The sequence below is a fragment of the Alligator mississippiensis genome, chromosome 5, assembly GCF_030867095.1.
Source record: "Alligator mississippiensis isolate rAllMis1 chromosome 5, rAllMis1, whole genome shotgun sequence".
NCBI classification, from domain to species: domain Eukaryota; kingdom Metazoa; phylum Chordata; order Crocodylia; family Alligatoridae; genus Alligator; species Alligator mississippiensis.
In genome coordinates, this window is record NC_081828.1 from 106355508 (window position 1) to 106374288 (window position 18781).

The following is an 18781-nucleotide window of genomic DNA, read 5'->3' on the forward strand; positions in this document are numbered from 1 at the left end:
GAAAAGTAGAATTCCAGCGCTTTTAGGGTACATCCCCACAAGCAGGAATGTGAGTTTCCCTAAGGACAGCAGCACAAAATATGCTGCTGCTACTTGTCCCTGGGGAATGCCCATACACACACACACACACACACACACACACACACACACACTCCAGCATGTGGCACTTTGCCCCAGGTTGGGAAGGGGAAGCTCCAGCCTTATCTAGGGTCATGGGCACCTCTGTGGCTCTGACTGGCAAGGCTTTGGTTTTGGGCAGCATGCAGAGCTGCCATATGCGCCACCCCATTTTTTTTAGGCATGAGTTTTTTTTGACACCGGGATCTCCAGCTGTATGCTCATCTGGATGCACCCTTCAAGTCTACAAGAATTAAGCCATTGACTTCAATGATCCATAGTTTCTGTCTCTATGCTCACAACTTATTAACAGAAAAAGAAGAAGAAATGTGCTCTTATCCTTTTCATTTCTATCTTTTGGCTGCTCAGTTTCAAAAGGGATGAACACAAAACTTGGTAATGCCTATTGTGAAAATGAACCAACCCCCCCCCCCCCGCCCCCGAGTGAGGAAGGTCTAGAAACTGAGTCTTCTATTTCAGGGCTGTCTAACTGGTGGTCTGTGAATGATTCAGTTGCAGCCCTGGGCTCCCACCCAATCACCACTAGCCTCCATTGCTTTGACTGCAGAAGCAGCTGGGGGCTCTAGGCTTGCTCTCTCTCCAGATTCCCCTCCCCTGTCCCAGGGGGTGGGGTGATGCAGTGTGGGGCAGCCCACAGTCCTGGGGGAGCCTTCAGCCTGGGGCACCTGAGAGGTGTGGTGCAATGGAAGTGTGGGGGTGTGGAGAGCCACCAGGGCACACAGAGCAGCAGGGGTGAGGGCACCAAGACATATGGTGCAGCAAGAATACATGTAGTGCAGAGGGATGGGATCACCAGGGCATCTGGTGTAGCGGGGCGGGGTGGGCATGTGGCCGCTCTGCATGCTGCAATAGGGGGCCCATAGTAACTTTGTGGCTAATGTTAACAACCTGGTTAGCTGAGAGAGTTCACTGTATATCTACTTCATAGACAAAGGATAGTATGGCTGCAACCCCCTACATCTCCCCCTGGATCCACCCATGTGCCACCCTATTCTTTTTTTGTTATATATACCAAGCAGAAGCCTAACAGAAATTAAAGTGAGTATGTGATCTCCATCCAAAGAGGAAAACAATGGGAGTTAGCTATGTCCTGTGTTATATCACGGTTGACTGTTTAAATTTGCTAAGAGGCTAGACAATTGATTTGTATAGGATGATTTGGTTTGGGATTATCCTGCCTGAGGCAGGGGACTGGACAAGATGACCTAATCAGGTCCCTTCCAGCCCTATTCTTCTATGATTCTATGAATGCTCAGTTTGGGGCCCAGTTCTGTTCCCACTGACGTCTATAGCACATCCCCTGTTGATGTCAGTGGGGAAAGAATGAGGTCTGTGCTTACAGCTTTTGAAAAGCCTTTCCTAAATAAACAAACCAAAACCTCAATTCCTCTCTCCAGAGCTGTGTAATGTAGTTCTTTGTTGGATATGTCTATGATGAAAATCCGATTGTAATAACATTTTTAGCTAGCTGGAGGAGTAGTAAATGCATGAGGGGATAGAACCAGATTTCAAAGTAATCTAAAAAGAGAAGAGTTTTGGAGGCTGAAGGCAACTTGGGCATATTCAGTAGTGTTAAATATAAAGTCCTACAGCTAGAGAGAAAGAATAAATAACACAGATACAACATGCAGATTTAATGCCGAGTGATAGAGGGCATTCTATTAAGGCATGTTTATTTTAAATCTTCCCTGGATATTTTTTTTCCATACAATTTAGACACCAAGAAGGTAAAGGATTCTGAAGACGAAGGGAGGTTCTCTGTATCATAAATTAACTGTATCAAAAAGTCAGAGCCTCACCATTCTGAGGCATAAGTAATCCTTGACACGGAGCTTAGTACCAGTGTAGTAGGACTCACCTGGATCATCATCATTATCATCAGGACTGCAGCAGATATACTTTTAGAACATTGCTATGACAGTCCTACTTCCCCTTGATATTTTGGATATATTCCTAAGATGTACAGGAATAACCAGAACAGTGTATAAATCAAAGTGTTCCACTTGTTCCAAGTGTTGATTTAATGTTCAATCCACTTGAACATTAAAGGTATCAAGTACTGGACTTTTTCTCTCTGTTTACTTCATGCTTATCTGGTGCTGTTCTTTCTCTTTAACCCATAATGAAATTATTCAGTAACTACATCAAGACCAAATCCAACAGCACCACTTACACTCATCAGTGTATTGTTCAGCTTATGTATAAAAATGTAAAGATACAATATAAAGGTAACCCTAGCTGTAGGATTTGAAATAGTCATGGCATTTTAAAATCCAAGGGAAGCTATAGGACACGCACATACATACATAAACAGAATGGGCATAATGAAGGGGATCTAACCACTGGTGTTGAACCACTCTGGGAGAACAATTTTCATCAAAGATTGAAAATAAGATTTTGAAGAACTTGAAATTCACAGCTACAAATCATAAGCAGTCACAAGGTATCATGCATGACAATGTGACTGTATTCTGGATCAGAGAACAACAAACTGCCTACCTGATTTCAGTGGGATTGAGCAAGGTAACACAATGATGTGAGTTACAGAAAAGGACTCCTATAGCAGTGCTTTAATTTTGTTATAAAATCAGCATATCGAGACTGTAGGGGTTTTTATATATAAATTCATACAGCAAAATCAGAAAAGAACACCAAAATATTTCCTCTGGGGAAAAGCTTGCCTAATTTTTCAGGTGCTAATGGACTCAAAGTCAAGAAGCTTTTTTTTTAGAAGAGTTCAAACATTGATATTCATACAGCCTTCATAAAGTAAGGCTTTAGCTTGCATAGCCTATCAATGTTGCTTATGAGCAGGTCTTCTCTCATTAATTGCTTGATTTCTAGTTCACCCTGTCAGCAGGCCAGGAACAGAGTAACTGGTATTAAGCCCCTTTACACATGAATGTTGCAAGGAAGACGCTACCTGGAAGCTCCAGTTTTTAAATAATGAATTTAGTTATTGACAGGTAATTATTAGCTACTTTGCTGTTCCTCAAATCTTATCCAAGCAAGTCTCACATATTCTTTAAAACTATGTCAGCTACATGTTGAACTTTCATCTAAGAAATACAGACCCCTTTACAACCATGAATGCAGGTTCACAACTACCTCACAATATAATTCATAGTGACCTTACATACATATTATATCCATTTCACAGATAATAAAGTGAATGTGCAGAGAAGTTAGAGGTATGTGTATATTGCCCTAGCAGGTCCTAGTGGCCATTTTCAAAGATGCTGGAGACTAAGGTCTTGAGAACCAAAAAGTAAGAGGCCTCACTGGCATATTGCTCAGTTTGGAAACATCCTGACTGGGACATATTACTACTGGGCTGTAGATATACTCTAAACATTTCATTCAGAGTCAAATAGTGAATCACTGGCAGAAATAGAGATAAGTGTGCTGACTCCCAGTATCCTGCTCTCACCAGTTGAAAAATACCACTCTGTAAAAAGGATTCTGAACATCAGTCTCAATGCACAAATTGTGAAAGCATACTTCTCTTTTTTTGGTAACTATTCAACATTTCATTTAGTGCAAAGAATGAAATCCACTAACCATCTATCGTATTACTATTGGTATCTTTGTGTTTGAAAAAGTAGTAGCTTGAAAAATAACATTGTTTTGATGAAAGTAGACATGGCAGGATGTTTTTGCCATGATGAAAAACTCCAGGAGCAAAGTTTAAATAAATACATTTTAAAAAGAAATCAGAACAAAATTCAATCTTTTAGAAATAAATACCAGTTAAAACAGGAAGTTACCTTGATTTAATTTAGTACTGTCATTGTTGCTTTTGCTTAGACAATTTATCCTGTTCAAAATTTAAATAAACATGCACTAGATTTTTATTGAACTTGATTTGGCATTAGGAGATATTTGGGTAGTGTTATAATATCTTGATTTTTTTATGCTCAATTAAATGTCACCCCCCGGTAGGGTCATTAGTAGGAGTCATTTCATTATTTACTTCCATCAAATGCTTACAACATTCTTAATATTCAGGAGATGTAAAGTGCAATATATTAAAAGCATTTTTTTAATAACTTATGTATACAAAGAAGTCAACAAATTAAAAACAGACTAATACCATTTGGAAGAATGATCAACTATACTTTAATGGTGTAGTCAGCTCTCTCTCATTGTAGCTAACACAAGGCACATCTACATATGCCTCTACATCGCCATTGCAATGCGCTATACCAGGGAGTGCATCGCTATGGCAACATAGCTGCGGCATCATGGTTTTTGCCTGCTGATGCTACATCACCCTAGTGCGCTGCTACAGCAATGTAGCATCTCCTGTAGACGTGTCTACCGGGCTGTAATTTAGCATGCTGTGTTGAATTAGTTTTAAGATCTCTTTCATAGATGCAATTAATGATAAAATAAATATAGTGCTTGTTGCTGTAGAACAGTAACTTATTCAGTCTCTAATTGAAAGATCAGTTTCCTTTATGCTTCTTTACTCGATTTTTGATATGAGTATTTTCAAGGAAACCTCTCTAGTAGGATTATATTGTCAATTCCTTATAGAGGCACTTAATGCCAGATCCAAATAAACCTTCTAGGTGCCTCCACTAAGGCATTGCAACATATAAATTTAGGTGAATACACAGTGCCTGAGTTAGGCATCTGAGTTTACTCTGTACAGTGAATGTAGAGATCAAGGCAACTCAGAAAGTGAGTTAGGTAGCCGTTAACATGAGTCTGAATACCTCCTCCTGCTTAAGCATCTGACCCAGGGTTGCAAGGGCAGATTGTCCATCAAGTAAAATTCCAGGCCACTCAGGGGGAAGGTACATAATTGAATCAAAACACCTATAACAACAGCAGAGTTGGCTTTAATATAAAGCACAATATATATTTGTACTTTATATTCCCCCTACCTTTACTTTTTGATCACAGTCAGTGGGGGGGGTCATGCTTAACTTTTTCCCAATAGGATTGCAGAGGAGGCAAGAGTCAAGGAAGTCAGATATCTAGGGTTTTAAATCTACAGCACAGGGAGCTTAAAAAAGTTACATTTTTGCATGATCGGGCCCCTGAAAGCACTCTACAGCCATGATATAACACACATTCATGGCTGCAGAGTGTTTGTAAAATAGGCGATCACATGAAAATGAACTCTTGTCAAATGGGATGTTAGATGAAGGTGCTCTAAAGCAGAGTACCTTAGAGAATCTGTGTTCCCTCGAGGGTTAAGTTTTCACATGGGGGCAGGGCTGAGGCTGGGGCTTGCACTGGTGAGCCCCAGCCTCAGCCCTGGAGCTGTCAGCAGGGGGAGGGAGTAGCAGCTGCTGCCAGATAGTTTTGGCCTGGCTGGAGCTAGAAGAGGGGGGCAGGGTAGAACAGACTCCCCTCACCTCATGGGCCAAGCCCAGCTCCACCCAATACCTGAGCCAGGGTAGCTGGGGGAGGTGGGGACACCATGAGACAAAGGAGCTCTGTTCCACCCTAGCCCCACTCCAGCTCTGGCCAGGCAAAGCCCAGTCTGTAGCTGCTGTTGCCACTACCAAAAGTCCTGGGCAGGTGGTGGGGAAAAGGATCCCCCTCCTCCTTGTGGGCCCATCCCAGCTCCCCTCAATACCCCAGCTGGGGTAGCTGGGGGCGGGGGGGGGCACGAGTCAAGAAAGGCTCCCTTCCCCTACTACCCTGCCTGGGACTCGACAGCAGCTGCTGCAAGTTCAGCTTGGCCTGACCACAGCTTGATTTGGGGAGCAGGGTGGAAGAGAGCACCTTAACCTCATGGACCCAGCTCAGCTACCCCCAGCTTAGGGTAGCTGAGAAGGGCCCACTAGGTGAGCGGGCTCCTTTGTATGCTGTCTTCCCCCCAGCTCTGGCCAGGCCAAGGTTAACCAGCAGCTGCTGCTGCTCCCTCCTCCTCCCTCTTGGTCCCCCACTGACAGTCCTGGAGCTGGAGGGTGGGGATGGGGAGAAGGATGGTTCATCAGGCTCCTCAGAGGCTGCTGGGGCACCCCCACCTGCTGGACAGGCCAGTGTAAGGAGGCTGGAGCCTCCCCTCATCCCTGACCCAACAGGCAAATGTCTTCTGGGCAAGGGGGTGCCCTAACTCATGGCACTTTGTGTAAAGTACCATGAGTTAAAGTGGGGTACCTAAACATCTGTAGGCAGCCATATACTTCCCAAATAAATGCCCAAACTGTCACATTATGAAAGGGAAGGTGGGCATCCCTTCTACATAGCAGAGAAAGCTGCAAAATCCATAGGCCAAGGTGGACAACAAACACGTTCTAATAAAAAATGCAATACACACTCTAGCAAGTTGGCAAGAATGAATACAACTAGTTCAGTGATGAGGGTATGTGTACAGTCATTAAAGCAAATGCACACAAAGCAGAAATAACCTTGGTAGCAGAGATGTGAATGTAAGATTTTCTCTCTCCCTCTCCTCCACTTGGTCACAGATTTTCACTTGTATTCTTTTCTTCTGGCTTCATGAAGCTTGCCCTTTTGTCTGCCCAGTAAGCCAGTTTCAACAGAAGAAAGGACATGGAAGTGGGGGCACCCAACTTGTCATAGCTGATGGCATTCTTCTGGGAAGTGTGAGATGTTAATTTGAATTCCATTAGATAAATTATAATCTAGAATCCAGCTCTCTAAGGCCAGGTACAGGCATTACGCTTTTCCTGGTATAAGTGGTCAGTACAAGGTCTACCCCTGTAACAGAACAGAAGTTCAGCACACAAATCCAGTCTATACCTGTAACAGAACAGAAGTTTGCCACATATAGAAGGGTTGAAAAATGGCAGAACCTGGTCTAATGTTTGCCCTTCTCTTCCCCAATTAAAGGGTGAATGTGTGTTTTGTTTGCTACCAATCTAAACTATGCCACTTACAAAAAGCTGCATAACTTAGATCAATTCCACTTTGGGCGTTTTGAATATCTGTACTTAGCCTAATTTTCTGAAAAAGTGATCTTACCACTAAATTGTTTGGCAAAAGATGGGCCCTATTCCCACCCCATTTCTTAGTGAGCTGCAGGTGTGTTCTTAGCCTCAAACAGTGGCTGGCATGCTCTGCCCAGGCGTATGTTCTGGGTAGATGTTAGGTGTCTCCTTCATCCATTTGGATTGCAACAGAAGTGAGAGTTAGGCACTCAGGTGGCTGGTCTGAATTGCTTCTGATCATGTGAAGTAGCTCGGGTCTAGGTGACTTGGAAACTTTTCAGACCAAAATGGAGGCTTCTAAAGAATGTAGGTGCCTGAGTGTGGGCAATTTAGTGCGGTCAAGTCAGATCATTCTTTGGGAGTTGGGTGCCTAAATTTCACCTAAGTCTTTTTTAGGTGCACAGAAGGTTATTTTTTCTCTTATGTACTCTGTTATAAATATTGAGTAACTCTCTTGTCTTCAGTAGAGTAATCTTGAATTTATATCGGAGCAACACAGAAAATTTACAGCAGACTCTATAAGGCATCATGTTCAGAAAAATATTTCTCCATAAAACATTCTCAATTTTCATCTGTTCTCAAATCCTTGCAGCTTGAATTATTATCTCTTGCAAATCTATATTTCAAGAATCCCAGTCAAGGTTTTCAGATTTGCAGGGCAGAATTTTGGTAAAGCTTGATTCCAATAAGCTTATATAGTTTGATCACATATTGAAACTCTATGAACTTTCCCAATTTTTTTAAAATAGTTTCTTTCCTTAAATTCTAATAAACTCTCATTTCAGATTAAGATACAAAAAGGTCTCAGGTCTGAATATCATTTGACCCTATCAGTTTTAAATTTTTATTCCAACTGAGATTTTTTTACACCTCTCTCTTCTTATATGACCTATTGCACCTTGAGCAGTTTCTTTCAGTACCACTAGCAATGACAGATGATAGGATGGCTAGGTGAATAGCACTTGGATAATCACTACCAATTAGCATGGATCTATCCATCTGCAAACTGAAATATGTGTCAGAATGTAGACCCATTGACTTCAGAGGGGTTCTATAGTGGCCCCAGGATTTACCTGGAGGTATCATTGTGCAAGACCAAATCTTTAACTTAAAAAAATTAGCCAGGGATAAATGGGTTTTTGGTGCCTAACTTTACTCATTTTAAAAAGGTCTGGTTTTCAGAAGTGTTGGACATCCAAAATTGCAAGACAATATTTGCCCCAATATTTATCTCACTTTATATATATATATCCCTCATCTTCATATATTAGGGTATTTATCTTCCTAGGACCTCTGCAAAATAGGAAAGATGTGGAACTTATGCACAGATAGGTCCAATCTATCTTGAACTACACATAGTGGAAAATTTTCCACTAACTTTAATGGAAGTTGGATTGGCCACGTCTGCACTGCAGAGGTAGTGTGCCCTAGGCAGACATGCACCCACCCACTTGGTCCTGCATGCATGCTCCAAACCTGAAAAATACTGGTGAAGCTGCTCTAGGGTGTTCTCTGTGGTCATTCTAGAGACCACTGTTTTCAATCTGCTTAAGAGTAGGCACCTTCACTATTACATTTCTTGGTTTGCACAGTGTGAGTGGGAGGATGAGGCCTACTCAGTAACATCTTTGCTGAGACATACTGTTGTCACAGTACAGGAGGCATGCTGCCAGGACCAGCTTTTCAAAGGCAGTTAGGACTTAAATAAAAACTAGGCAGGGACATAGTGCAATTGATTTGAATTGGAATCTGATGCCAATAAAAGCTTATTTTAAAAATCCTCCTAGGCATCATTAGACATCTAAACAACTTTGGATAATCTGACTTTAAAGAACTTCACCAATGTGATATAGGGAGGCTGTAGCAGACTCTAGAGTTGAACCTATTTTTCCTAAGTCAGTCCCTGACCCATGCACTAACAATAAACACATCCTTCTTCCTACTCCCACATATCGATTTGCAAAACTAACTCAACAAGCTAAATTAAAATGGTTTGATCACTCTTTAAATTAAGTGTCTCAAATAAAAGATTTTAATTAAGATTGTATAAGACAATTACATTAATAATTACATACCAATTAATTTTAAAAAACTCTTTCTGAAGGATTAATTATATGATAGAAACATCTCAATTACAAACCTCTTAAATGTCAAAATATGAATTTGATCATCAATTTGGTATTTATTTAGCATCCAGTTACTCACTTTTAAACATGTGTGCAATGGCTTGGTAAGGACTGTATTCTCTGCCTTCTATTTTTGGAGTCTAGGCTTCCCTGCAGATTGACCTGTCCAGAATAAATGACAATTTATGCCAGAATCCTAATGTTCCTTTCCACAAACTGTGGAATTATAACCTCCTTAGGAACAATCACACTAGATAAAATCAGAAAGTCAAACTCTGTTTTTAGTTACTCTACTGCATTACTAGAGCAATCCATATAAAGGATCTAAAGTAATAACAAAGAGCAGAGGAGAGCACAGGTGGCTTTGAGTATGCAGTGTAGGATGCCTAATTCAGCATTCTGCTATAAAGAAGAGAAGTAATTAAAGTCCTACTGGTAAAAATGATGAAACATCACATATTCAAAACCAAGAACATGGTACACCTGCAACAATGAATTTTGGCTGGATTAAGTTTCTGTAGTAAATAGCAACAAGTCACTGACTTCAAACAAATTTCTCTGTTAGGCTTCATCTACACTAGAAAGTTCTGCTGGCATACCTATTTTAGTTTGGAGTGGTTAAAAATCATGTGCCTGCCTGACAAACCTATGCTGGCAAGACACTGATAGAGATCCAGCTGTGCTAACAGAAGAACACTTTTGTTGGGCTTTATTATGTCATTCACAGAGATGATGTAGTTATGTTAGCAAAAACACTTCTTTTTTGCCAGCAGACACTGCGTCTCTCGTGGGGCTCTTCTGATACATCCGTACATTCAAATTGTTCTGGGAAGGCAAGATTTTCATTTACGGTATAGTACTGTTCTCTATACTGTTCTCAGCCATACTTTGACTCCATTAAGTTTCACAGCAATGAAAAGGAACCTTAACTTAAAATAGAACTGGGTCTTTCTATTTTATTAAAACAAATGTTAACTATGCCTAATATTACAAAATGTGGCCTGTGGTGAATAAAAGGCTCTAATCCATTCAAGCCTAAAACTAATGTTGTTAATCATGAAGGCAGTTCAAGCAGATTATGAAGTGATGCTGAGGCCTGAGAGCAAAAGAATATAACACTGTATTCACTTTGAGGGCCATAAACTCTTCTGATACACACCACGATTTAGTCCATCAGAGAAAAAAAAAATTCACAAGAAATGATATTACAAGAAATCTTCAAGATTATTCCTCCCATGTACCGCATAGTTGCACATTTGTATGATATCTACACATCTACATACATGTGCATGTGATGTGTACATAGATATAATATATTACCTGTTTAGAATGTCTCTCTGAAGATTTTGGTGGGTGATAATTATTAGGTTCCATCTTCAAGATGTTCCCTAAGACATTTGAAACTTTTGATGTTATACAAGTACTGGCACCAAAATACTGTCTATATGTCGAATTGCAGGTATGTGACCAATTGTATAGGTTTTATGAGGAGATTGTTGAAATGCTGAAATATACTACCTCTCTATATTAAGTATGTCTACAGTACCTACAAAATAAACTATTTGCAAAGAAAAGTACTATGAAGATATTTACATATATTTCATTAGTGATACTTACAGTGAAAAATGACACTGATACTAAAAGTGCAATGACCCTCCGAACAACTCTAAGTCCTTCACTTTAAATGAAGGGGGGCGGGGGGAGTTTCCTTTATATAAAGGAATAGTTATTTTCATATATATATATATTTATTCTGGAAAAAAACTAACACTTTAATGAACATTTAAAATATTCATTGAATTATGTCAAGCTCAAACTTTTTAAAAAATTTTGGGCTTTGAATCTTAAAACTGAAAAATAGCATTTTAAAATTTAAATTCACCATTAAAGGTGGGCAGAAAAAATGTGATGTGTTGGCATACAATTATTCTTAAAAGAAAAGAAAAGCAGAGAGAAAAAAAAGAAAAGAAAAACACAATTTCTTTGAACTGTCATCACCAGACGTGTTCCAGGAAGTCATTTTCACTTTTGTTTTAAAAGAATTAGGAGTCAGCATGTTGCTATTGCTTCTTGACATAAAGTTAATGTCCTTTATGTCCAGATTACCACTCAGTTCTGTAATACCCTCCCAGTAGAGTCTTTACCATTGTAAATGATTCAAGTTTCAATAGGCACTTTAGTGGAATTTAGAAAACTCTACCACTCTTCCACCATGATGCCAGAAAGCTATCTTCTTTCTAAGTTGTCATGTCAGTAAATTGTAGCTAATAGGCCTGAGTTTGTCTCAGTGTGATTCCAAAGTAACAAAACAACAACAACAACAACAAAAGTATATATTACAGGATGTTTCCTCTCTTTGCAGAGCAAACCAAAACTGACAGTATGATATAGTAACTTGCTGAAAACAGTTGCTGTCTTTTATAATCAAACAATTTTTGTTCTATAAAGCTTGGGTTTTGTTTTTAATTTCTGGTTCATTTGCTTTTCTTTTACTTTTGTTTTGTTTTGTGTTTTTCCCCCTAAGTGACTTTATCAGGATTATAACTTTCTTCTTCTCCAAACATCTCTGCCAAGACTTTAAACCGTGGTCCCCAGTCACTCAAGTAGTCATAATCCTGGTCTGCCTCTGTCGTAAGTGAATCTATAGAACTGAGAGACTCTGCTACAGATCCATTTCCTTCATAGGCATAGGTTGCCAGCGAGTCATAAGGGGGTGCGGTGGGATCTACATCATTTTCCTGCAGCCTTTGATTTATGAAATCTCTTATGTCTCTGTTATCTTCCACTGGTGGTCTTTGACGTGGGAAACAGAGAGTATCTGGTTTTATATCCCTGCGTATTTTATTATCTTCAATCACTTTTGGATTCCTCAATGCACCGATGTCAAAAGCCTGGGTGTCCTCTTCTCCACCTCCTTCATCATCATAATGGATGACATTGTCTCTGATGTCTTCTTTAGAGGTCATCAGGGTGTCTTTTTTCTTTTGCCTTCTCAATGCTACATATAGCACAACAATGACTGGAACAAGAATAAGAGTGTAAGTCAAGACAAGTATGGAAATAGCTTGGTTACCTGATAACAGGACAATCTATCTTCTGGTGACAGTTAAGAACAATCAAAAGGACTTTTTCTTTAGGAGGTTTACTCTATTTTTTATAAAGCAAGAAGGCTCTAACCAGCATGAGGATATTTGTTGTTTGATGTATGTACCTAGCTCTCTTTACTACTAGCTATACTGAGAAGCTGATAAGCCACCATAGACTGACTTCATGAGAAAATGGAGCTGTGTAAGACTTCAGTGCTTTTCTTTGTTTCCTCTATTTTTCACTTTTGGATTTCCTTTATTTCCACCCTGTGTGGTAACTGAGGATTTGTAGAGGTTTCAGGCTCCCTGGGTCTGGAAAATGGGGATAACTGGGGTTCTCAGGGTCTAGACTCTCAACTCCATAGCCAATAGCCTGGAAGACCTCAGGACCTCAATACTGAAATCTACAGCAAGGTGTCTAGAAGACCTGAGAACTTCATCTAGACATAGGTCTCTTGGACCTCCTCACTTCCTTCCACTTCACCAGGAGCCTCAGGGCTCCACTAAAGGTGGCACTCTCAGGACATCCTTGATTTTCATTCTATGGCAAGAGTTACGTCTCCCACAGTGCATTCACCTCTTATGAAGGCAGGAGGAGGGGGAGGGGGAGGGAAGGGGAGAGGAGAGGAGAGGAGAGGAGGGATGCACCAGCTGGCCCCGTGTAGCACATCACAGTGCTTCCCCGCCCCCACACATCTGAATGGTGGGGTGGGCATGTTTTGTGCCCACCTCCACTGGCATGCAATTGGCTAGTCAGCAGCCCACGGATAAGTCCCTGGCCAGGCTGGGTCATGGGACGGTCCAGGTCTGGTGGCAGCAGGAGCCACCCACCTGCACTCCTGTGTGAGCCACCGGGCTTGGACTGTCCCATGACCTGGCCCGTCCAGGACTTCTGTTCCCTGCTGCCCTGCTTCCCTCTCCATGACCCAGTGTGGCAGGAAGCAAAGAAGCCACATGGGGATCTCTTTGCCCACTGCTGCTCACCCTGTGTTGCCCTGGCACCATGCCTCCTGTATGCTGGGCTGCACTGAAGGCAGCAGCACAGGGCTGTGCCCCTCAAACCAGTAGCAGGCACAGGAGGTGTGTCTCCATGGCAGCATGGGGCAAGCAGCAGCAGGCAAGGAGATCCCTGCACGGCTTCTCTGATCCCTGCCATACCAGGTCATGGGGGAGGGAAGCAGAGCAGCAGGGAACAGTGGTGAGCAGGCCTGCTGTTCCCTGCCATCTTGGGTAGGGCAGCTCCATGCCACTGCATGCACCTCCAGCGGGGCTGGGGGCCACCTCTGGCTGAGGGAGCAAGGGCTGGGGCAGGGGAATGAGAGGCACAAGCAGGACCAGGGGGTTGGTGGGCTGATGCGTGGCTATGGAAAACCATGGTTACTCAAAATTGTGTACTGTGCTAACCAAAACGGTATACAGAATATTAACCATGGATAGTCAAAACCATGGTTGGCAAAATCATGGTTGGCAAAGGAAACCTGTATTGCATTTCATTTATGAAAAATCATGCTAAAACATTAATTTCTATTCCACAGGAATTTAAAATTTTCTAATTTTCATTCTGATTTGGAACAATTCCCTTTCCAAATGTCAAATGTTACCTACTTACTGGGCATGTCTACACATGTATTTATGCTGCCTTAAATTTACTGCACACTAAATTACTGTGCAGTTATTAACTGCAATCAAATGCTCAAAGGGATGGTGACTGCTTGGCATAAATAAAGACAGTCAGCAAGCTGTGGGCCAGTAACCCAGCTCCTGCTAGTCCTTCTGCCAGCCATTGCTACCTGTGGCGGCCCCCTCCATACCACCTGCCAGCCTGGGGCTGCTCCATCTGGCTCTAATTACTGTAGTCCCAGGTGCACATGTACACACTGTGCCCGGGACTAGTTAACTCCAGTGCAAACTGCTCCAGATTTCATTGTGTTGCCTTACTAGCACATGGAGATGCACCCAGTATGTAGATATGTTTTTAAATGGTTGACCCAGTGGCTGCACTAAACTCTACATGTTTAGGTATTTGATATCAATCAGTAGATCTGCATAGAGTATGGAAATGGTCTGAAAATTATGCATTTGATACTCAGGAGTGCTGTTTTAGGCATAGGCCAGAATCTACAAGAATTGTTCTGTGCAACTTACTCCACAGTGTTCTCACATAAATTGTAAAAACACTTGATTACTGTCCAACACTGCAATATTTTGGGCAGAGTTGTACTAGCACGGCCTCCTTATGGAAACAGTTTAGGTCGAACAATACATAAAGGGAAGCTGGACCAAAACAGCAATATCCTGCTACATAATCAGTTTCTAGGTAAATGTTAGTGTTGTTTAACTATAAAATAGCTGTCAGCCACAGTATACATTATAATGACATATTCCTATCTTATTTCATAAGTCTTTCTTTTTAATCAATCAGAAATTGTTATAGATAATTATAAAAAGGTTCCTACCAGGTGGCTGGTGATGATGTCAGGTGGACTTTCTTGGCTTAAATCATTTTAAGTACATGGAGATCAGTTCTTACATGAAAGGTATTTAAGCAAAACTGTTTCAGAGCAAAATTTGCATTTCAAACTCCACTGTAAGCTATTTTCCCCTACTCCATAAGAAATATTTGGAATTTAGCAGATTGGGTGCTCAGATTCAACTTAATGGTCAGTGCTTTGGAATATTTTTTCTATAAAAGCTCCCTTTGTGAACAGTCATACATTTTCAATGGTCTTTGTTAAACAGTAGATGAAACTGGTAGTGACACAAATTAATTCACAAGTAGAATCAAAGAGTTGTACTTTATGTTACATCATGGAAACTAACCTAGGAGTATAACAATACATAGCAAGATTGCAATCAAAGCCCCAGTGCTGAGGCCTACTGGTAGGAAGATTGCTTCAACATTGCAGGATAGAATGGTACCATCAGAATCACATCTGCAAACCCGGATAGTCATTGTGTTTGTGCTGCTCTGTACAGGATAGCTACTGTCTTCTATCACAACTGGAAGGAAATACAACTCCTGCTGCCTACGGCTGTAACCACTTCTCCTGGTTTCAATTCCAGCTGTGTTGTCTGCAAAACACAACACAGTCATAACAAGATTGTTACTATGTGCTTCACTTCACATTTTAGTTTTTATCATATTAAACAGTAGCTAACTGTTGTGGTTTCCAAAATCAATGGAGTATATACTCTCCATAATTCCCTTGTTTTATCATTACCGGAGCTGCATCCAATACTTTTTTAATGGCTCCAGGTAATCTTTCTTGTTCTTGTATATTAATCCTGCACAGCTTGACAGTTGACATCTCAAAGGAGAAATGAAGCAGAAGAAAAGGTTTTTGTTTCTCTCAGGTATTCCTTTAGCAAGGGTTTTCTCTTTCCCTAACTTTTTTTCTTGTTGTCTGAGACAGTGCTTCAATATCCCTTGATTGTAGCAGCTTCTGAATCCAGTCCCTATTTATAAAAATGTCTCATCTTTATTCTTTATATTGACAGGGAGGGAACCAGAGGATGTTAAAGTCCATCAACTTCCTCATCCCATTAAAAAAGATGTAATTTAACAGAAATACAAGAATCATCAGAGAACTACATACTGTTAGTACATTTACCACTAATCAATTCAGAAAGTGCACAGAGCTCCCAGGAGCTGAGTCTTGCCACTTCTCTCTAGCAGGAGCAGTGTTATCACCACTTTTTATGAATCAAACAAAGTAGAGAAGCAAGAAAATGGCATAAAGATTAAAAGGACTAAGTAGAAGGTGAAAGGAAAAGCTAGATTAGAAAGCAATTTACTGACAGGTCTGATTGAGAATAGCCTGCAGTGCTCACCCCAGCGTTACCTCCTCCCTCATATGCTTTATTGTCTAGTTCAGCTAATTGGGTGGTTGCAGAGTGTTCACTTTCTGGATTTTCTTCCCCTTTTTCCTCTTTGAATCCTGTCTCTAACTATAAAGATTAATGGCCACATTCCATTTGCAGAAACATATGTGCAATTCTAATTAAAGTTCATAAGAGTTGTGTGCAAGTATATGGGAACAGATTTCTTAGGTACATGAATGTTATTCTGAGCAGAATTGGTAAAAATATTCAGACACAATATTTATCATCCACAAATGCCATTTTATTGAAACCAGTATTTCCTACAGATACATATTAATTTCTTCAATTGTTGCAGGAAAAAAATCAGTAGAATTGAAATATTTCATTTTGACTTTTTCAGAACAGAATACTTTGATTCTGGTATGTAAATAACATTTAAAATGCATCTAAAATAAAATACATCAAAATTAAAAATCTCAGCTGGCCAAACAAAATCAGCATTTTGTTCAAAACTTTATTACACAAGAATTTTGAAATCCTTTACTTTCACGGAAATTCAGAATTATACAAAATTTTAAGTCTTGTCATTTACTGCAAATGAGAAAACCCAATTCTTGTACAATAGTAATTTTAGCTGCCTCATAAACAGAATGACAAACAGTTAGGATTATCCTGAGATGCACTTATATCATACTTATAAATACATAGAATACTTTTATAAAATTAGTATAACTGTCAAAAATCTGCTCATTGGATTCATGTGTGTGTCATTGCCACAGTGGCTGGTAGCTAAAGCTGGTCAGAAAACTGCAGGATTACAAAAATGAGTAGATTAAAAAAAAATAAGGCCTATTCTGCATCAGATCAAGTGAGGAAGAACAAGCACCCCTGAACACTCACTGTGAGACCTACATTCAAGTTCCTGCCTTGCCCAATTCAAACAAAGTATTGGAATTTCAGTTTATTTGAGTAAAACAAATTCCCTCTTGAACTGGTAAATTCTTCCATGTTACCATGAAAAGTTTCATAAATGAACTGACTTTTCTCTTGAAGAAAAATGATTAAAAACATAAACATGATGAAAAAGAAATGTCAACATTTATTTTAAAATCACATAAGTTTAAGCCAGCCTCATGATTTGGGGGCCAATGACTAAGGCATGAATACTTGAGGTTGACAGTGCTGGGAATAGTCATTGGGAAAGGGAAAGAAGAATGTGTCAGAAGGAGCAGAATTTGGAAGACTGGAAATAAAGCTGGCCAGTTTATGGGAAATAATGTAAATAGATCCTTTAATTCTAATTCATTAAAATTTTATCGCTGATGCCAAAATCTTCATCTTCCCAGTGTAGATTTTAAATTCTGTTCCGAATGCTAGGCCTCTTTTTTCTTTGGCTTATACTCAATTTCTGTTTCTGTAACACAAGGTGACTAAAAGAGACACTATTCTACAAGGTCCTGCCACACAATTTATTTCACTCTCTTGCCTGTGAAAGAAGTTTACTTCTCATCTGTGATAGGCTTATATGACCCTACTACTCATAACTTCTTTTTTTACTGTTATTTCACCTCCTGTTTGTCTTCTGTCTTAGCTCAGGGTCTCTTCAGTTCCTTCATAGGAGAAAATGAATGATGAGATAATAACATCTATTTAGTTCCTTCTTCCCCCCCTCCCACCCCCTGGGTTGTTTTATCCACCTCTGTGTCTGAATCTGAGGTCTGACTCTTACACTCTTGTAGCAGGTTAGGAATTACTCCTCTCAATCCTTTATTTTCCTAGGCACACTTTTCTCACAGGAAACTCCACCAACTTAAATCCTCAAATCAGTAAACAAACATAAGCATGGCCCATAAAGGGTTAACTCACAGTCGTGACTCTTTTCCCAAACCTTGAGAAGGTGACTTTGGATCTCTGCTCACAGTTTGAATTACATTCCAACTCGGGCAGCGGGGGAGGGGGAGTTGCGGCGCTGGCAGCCGGTAGGAGCGGCCGCTGCTGCTACCACCATCACTGCCTGAGGCTTAGGGGAGCTCATCCCCGCTGAATTCCCCCATAATTCAAACCCCGTCTCTGCTGTTTTCTCAGCACTGCAGCCTTCCTTCTCTCCCTCTTGAGTGAGTTCCCTGCTGTGGTGCTACTACTTCCACACTCACAACCCCTGAGTTTCTTTCCAGACCCCAAAAAAGTGCTCTGGCCCAGTGTTGTAGCTGGTATCCTGGCAAGTCTTCGTCTTCGTCTTCGTCTTCGTCTTCGTCTTCGTCTTCGTCCCCATAGCTCCTTTCCCTGGGAGCATTTTAACTTCCTCCAGAACTAGCCAATTATTTGAATCAGCTGTCCTAGTCCAGGAAGGCCTGACATTAGTTTTCACCACCCTGCATCTGGGCTGTAGCCTCTGCTAGACTGCAGACTGCTGCAGCATGATGTGTGCAGCCTGCTACATATCCTCTCCTCCAATGTCTTTATCTTCTGCCCCTCCCCCCCACCCTCCCCCAGAAGAGGAATATCTTTCTGATTCTGGTTCTGGGCCCCCAGGCCCTGGTTCTTGCCCCACATGGGTTTTGGCCTTAGCGGGCTTCACACCACCTGTCTCAGGCTCAAGCTGTTCAGTCTTTTGGCTCTGGGTCCCCTAGCCCTGTTGTTCACCTGTCTTGGGCTCTATGCCCCCTGTCCCTCTGTGACCCAGGTTTTTTTTGCT

General features: G+C 40.9%; 1 protein-coding gene across 3 annotated transcripts in view; it reads right to left on the bottom strand.

The window, feature by feature from the left end:
• Positions 1 to 1794: 1794 nt before the first annotated feature.
• Positions 1795 to 18781, bottom strand: part of CDH12 (cadherin 12) — a 976881-nt gene continuing 959894 nt past the window's right edge. For all 3 annotated transcript variants that reach the window (XM_059728628.1, XM_059728629.1, XM_019483342.2), the window contains 2 exons: positions 15085 to 15336; positions 1795 to 12197 (listed from right to left, as the gene is read on the bottom strand). In XM_059728628.1, coding sequence (XP_059584611.1) covers positions 11698 to 12197; positions 15085 to 15336 — 752 coding nt within the window. In that variant the 3' untranslated portion in view covers positions 1795 to 11697. The remainder of the gene's footprint in view (positions 12198 to 15084; positions 15337 to 18781) is intronic.